The 5,324-nt window shown below is 49.5% G+C and overlaps 1 protein-coding gene across 1 annotated transcript; it reads right to left on the bottom strand.

Moving 5' to 3' along the window:
- Positions 1-209: 209 nt before the first annotated feature.
- On the bottom strand, positions 210-3,958 carry LOC105551318 (chromosome unknown open reading frame, human C7orf65). The gene is given in 5 exon segments (XM_011996499.1): positions 210-356; positions 358-605; positions 608-634; positions 764-850; positions 3,889-3,958. Coding segments are annotated over 5 exon segments (579 nt in total).
- Positions 3,959-5,324: the final 1,366 nt, after the last annotated feature.

Here is a 5,324-nt window from a genome sequence, read left to right as displayed (position 1 = left end):
ATCAGGGCACCCTGTAGCCCCTGCCTGTACTGGGGATCAAGAACTGAAGGCCCAGTCAGGATTGCTGGCTATGATCACCCTCACCCAGCTCAACCAGAAAGCTGTCCCCACCCAGAGAATGGGGGATACCCAGAGTGCCTGGAGGATGAAGAGTGTGGAGGATCTGAGCCCACTCACCCAGAATGACACCTGGGCTCCTGCAGAGCCACTCAGGACATCACGACACTACGTTGAGCTTCTGGGATCTGGTGGGGAAGCCTGGGCATCCCACTCAAGAGGATTTCAATGCAGCGCCACACCTCCGGCCATGAGCCTTTGTTCCTGCCTTCCCTCTGAGGGTTCCCCTTTCCTTTTTTTGCAACTCACAATGAGTGTCCCGGCCTGGGCATCCTTCCAGGAGTCAGTGAAACCATTTCTGTATACCACCTTGCATTGTGCCTAGCTGAGCCAGCAAGATCCAGTATCTTGCAAGCCACCAGCCTTCTCTAGGGTGATTCCAAATGAATTCTGGGAAGGCCCAGCCTCACTCATTGCCTTGAACAGAAATAGCAGCTCCCTGCTTCCCCAGCAGGCTCTGAACACTTCTCTGCATTTTTTAAATGCGCAGGCACTCTTCTGAAGGACTCAGCGTCAGCTATGTGTGAAGCAAGAGGGGTTTTAGTAAATCCCGAACCACTCAATACCCTCTCCAGGATATGTCCTCCACCCACCATGGAATTTACAAATGAGTAACAAGTAAGAAGGTGTGCTGGCTTGGGGGCACCCAGCCCTGAACTCAAATATTACTTCTTTTTTGAATAGTTGTGTGGCCTGGGCAAGTTGCTTAACTTCTCTGAAGTTGTTTCCTTACCTGCACAATAAAAGCAAGCATTTAGGAGAAGATTAAACTGAATAGCATCCATGAAAGTACTAGGTATAGTGCCTGGTGACCATGAGCTTCCTTTTCCTAAGAGCACGGGAAACTTTCCTGTAATCTACAAACAGGAATACCTGAGGTAACTCAGGTGGGGATTCTAATTTCCATTCCGCCATGGAAGGTGCACCAATGGTCTGGAACAAAGCCGCCTATTCACCAGTCACATTTGGGGGAACCTCCCCTGTGCCAATCCATAGATAAGGCACTGGGAATGTAAACATGAATATGGCTTCTGCTTTCTGGTAGCTGACAGTGTGGGGGTCTGGGATTGGGGTACAAAAGGGTAAAAACCAACTAGAACACAAGGAGATAAATGTAACAACTGCCATACTCACCTAGTGCTTACCCCGTGTCAAGTGTTAAATACTTCCCATATTTCCGCTCAATGAATGATCACACATCCCTACAAGGAACTCACAGTTATTAACCCCATTTAAAAAAAAAAAAATTTTAAGACAGAATCTCACTCTGTTGCCCAGGCTGGAGTGCAATGGTGCGATCTTGGCTCACTGCAACCTCCACCTCCCGGATTCAAGCAATTCTCCTGCCTCAGCTTCCCAAGTAACTGGGATTATAGGCACGCACCACCACACCCATCTAATTCTTATATTTTTAGTAGAAACAGGGTTTCACCATGTTGGCCAGGATGGTCTCGATCTCCTCACCTCATGATCTGCCCGCCACGGCCTCCCAAAGTGCTGGGATTACAGGCATGAGCCACACGCCCGGCCATTAACCCCATTTTAAGGATAAGAGCGAAGCACAGAGATGTTCCAACTTTGCCACAGAGTGGCAGAGTAAGATATAGACCCAGTCCCGCACCCAGTTCATGCCCTTGACCATTTGTACCAAAGACACTTGACTAATTCAACGAACAAGTACACAGGCCTCCAGAGGAGGGAAGTTTAATTCTATGTAGAATCCTGCAGGCTGAGTTCAGGAGTGAATAAGGCTTTGATGCACAGAGAAGGTGGCAGAGGCATTCCAGAGAGAAGGCACAGGTTGAGTGAAGATGCAGTTGCAAGAAGCTTGAAGGCCGAAGGCCACATAGAGGAACGGTCCTGGAGGGAATGTGAGGAAGTCAGGACAGGGGCAAAATGGGAATGGAGGCCTCCAAAGTCACTCACTTAATTACAGGAAAATCTAATTATACTATTCATAGATGGGAAAAGGCAGCCAGGAAGCAGAGCAGCAGCACCAAAGGAACAAAGGAGATCAAGTGAAAGGTGTCCATGTCTGCAAGATGAGGTGCTCAGGGCAGGGGGTGCAGGGTAAGCTGGGAGACGAGTCTGGAAGGGCAGTTGGTAAGGGCCAGAAGTGGCTACATCTTGGTCACGGGGAGCCCTTGACATACCCCCAACACCACCTACCAAGACTGATACTCTCAGGTGTGTGGGAAGCAACATGCACAGTGGGCTACTGTGAAAAGACGCATGTGCTCAGGCGCATGTGTGTACAGAAAGAGATGTTCAAGGGTATCAACAACCCCTTAGTGAAAATATCTTGAGGCTCTCGAGACAGGCTGACAATTTTCTGATACTTTTCTTAAGGCTTGCTAGTGCCGTCAGGCTGCTATAACAAAGTACCATGGACTGGGTGGCTCATACACAACAGAAATTTGTTTCTTGCAGTTCTCATGGCTGAAAGTCCAAGATCAAGGTGCCAGGAGATTTGCTGTCTGGGGAGAGCCCACTTTCTAGTTCACTGATGATGCCATCTCCCTGTGCCCTCACGTGACAGAAGGGGTGAGTGAGATCTAAGGGCCCTTATCGCATCACGCAAGCCAAGCACTGAGAAGCTATGCAGTCCCTGAAGGCCCACTCCTGGACAGACACCTCTGTGTTTCTCTTTGTTCCGGTCCTGACGGAATCTAAACAAACAAAAGGCAGTTCTTGAGCCTGTGTAGCCCCCTAACCTGGGCCAAACTCCAAACACACCCGGATCTTCACCTTTGTCATCTGTCAATTGTGACCGATAAAAATGCCTTCCTCCGGCCGGGCACGGTGGCTCATGCCTGTAACCCAAGCACTCTGGGAGGCCGAGGCGGGCGGATCTTGAGGTCAGGAGACTGAGACCATCCTGGCTAACACAATGAAACACCGTCTCTACTAAAAATACAAAAAATTAGCCAGGTGTGGTGGTGGGTGCCAGCTATTTGGGAGGCTGAGGCTGGAGAATGGTGTGAACTCGGGAGGCAGAGCTTCCAGTGAGCCGAGATGGTGCTACTGCACTCCAGCCTGGGCGACAGAGCGAGACTCCGTCTCAAAAGAAAAAAACAAAACAACAACAACAAAAACCTTCCTTCCAGGTTTTAGTCACTTTTTCCCCCGGCACCCCTGCTAGCCACGTGGTAAATGTTCAATACAACTAATATCAATAATGACTCAAGTTTATTGATTGCCTCCTCTCTCTTTCCTCCATGGAGTGCCTACTGGGAGGATGGAGCCTCTTGGGGCACGTGGCTTTCCCACACATCTGCATCAGCCATCGCGAGACTCCGCAGGCCAGCACTGTGGACAGGCAGACAGTGAAGCCCCCCAGCCAGAACAGCTCATCCTGCCAGGAGAAGCAGAAACCCCCAAAGTAATCACTTCTCAAGCGCCTTTGAGACCCCAGATGTTAGGAAAACAATTATTTTCCCTTGTGTAAGACATGCCCAGTTTCTTTCCCTCTCCTAAACAAATCAAATACAACCCTGAGCCCTCCTCCTTCTAGCCTGGTGGAAAATCCAGCCTTGTCATTCTGGGGGCCTCTCTCTACCCCACAGGGAGTTACCAAAGCCCTGGGAGCTTTTTCAAATCTTTATGGATAACAAACATTTGAAAAAAGACAAAAAATCAAATTATCATGAAGTGGACACGCCCATGGAACCACTTCCCAGGTCCAGAAAGAACAACAGTCCTCCAGGACCACCCCCACATCCCTCCCAGCATCCACACCTCCCAGACCCCACAAATGACCACTGTCCTGACCGCTGCCTCCCTCCCTGGGGTCTAGCCAGAGCCGCATTCCTGCTGTTGACTCTGTTAGTGACCTCCTCATCCCACTGCTCGGGTGACTCGTCTGCCAAATGCAAGAATCAAATGGGGTCGGGAGTCTAGTGTACCCACTGAACCCTAAGCCCCAAAGTAGGAGCTTCAGCCACATAGCTTTGGGTTTTCCCAGGATCCCTCGGGTGCCCTGCCTGGGGCGTAGGATGCCAGGGGACAGGAGCTCTGCTCTCATGACGGGCGAATCCTCGGTTCTCCTGTAAGTGCAGAGAAGCTGGGGTAGTTCCCACACTCAAACATTCCCCAAGTCAGGGCTGGGCGCCTGTGGGAATCCCAGCAATCCTACAGTTTCACTCAAGTCCTATAATTTCCCGCACCCTGCCTCTATTTCAGGGACCTGCTGCTCAGAATTTGGAAATGCAGATGTGGTTTGCCTGTGTTGCCACTGCTCTTGTGAGTTGTAAGGCAGTGATTACAGGCTCCGTGGGCGGCAGGGAGCAGCCAACTGGATTGACGGCACATTTTTAGCTTATTTTAAAATCAGCAACAGCATTAACAAAAATCTTGTGCCTTCCCATTTATATTTTCTTCCAAAAGAAAAAACACTGTACTTCCTAGCAGTCTGTGGCTGGAATGGGAAGAAAGGAGAAATCATTCGAAAGTGCGAGGAATATCAGAGGAAATTTTAGAAAGGACTTTAGGCCATGTCTAGCTTTCTCATAGTAGTGACCCTGTTCCTCCCCCCAAATTGGAGCATTTTAATTTTTTTTTTTTTTTTTTTAGACAAAGGAGCCCGGGCTGGAGTGCAATGGTGTGATCTCGGCTCACTGCAACCTCCGCCTCCCAGGTTCAAGTAACTCTCGTGCCTCAGCCTCCTGAGTAGCTCGGATTACAGGTGTGCGCCAGGACACCCAGCTAAGTTTTTCATATTTTTAGTAGAGACAGGCTTTCACTGTGTTGACCAGGCTGGTCTCGAACTCCTAACTTCAAGTGGTCAGCCCACCTTGGCCTCCCAAAGTGCTGGGATTACAGGCATGAGTCACCGGCCCAGCCGATTCAATTCTTAATAAATCATCCAAACCAATGATTTGGTTCCAAAAGAGACAGATATCATTCAAACACTGTTTCCTTTAGTTCATACTGTAAGACAATGTGTTTTAGACACATTTTGCTTGAAATCCACAAACTTGTCAGATACCCACCTGGGTAGAGCAGGACAGCAGAACTGAAGGGCAAGAGGGCTCATCCAGACTTCCCTCCCCGAGCTCCAGGGAGAAGGTTGATCACTTTGATCTAAACCAGGCAAGGCAGAGACCTAGGAGGCAGGAAGTCAGTTTATAGGACGTGACATTGGCATTTGCCCAGTGGGTGATGCAAGAGGGAGGTTGAGGTCGTAACACATCATTTTCATGCTGCAT

Source organism: Mandrillus leucophaeus, unplaced genomic scaffold (genome assembly GCF_000951045.1).
Source record: "Mandrillus leucophaeus isolate KB7577 unplaced genomic scaffold, Mleu.le_1.0 Scaffold517, whole genome shotgun sequence".
Lineage (NCBI taxonomy): Eukaryota > Metazoa > Chordata > Mammalia > Primates > Cercopithecidae > Mandrillus > Mandrillus leucophaeus.
Note: the sequence above shows the minus strand (reverse complement) of the source record. Positions and strands in the feature narration are given on the sequence as shown.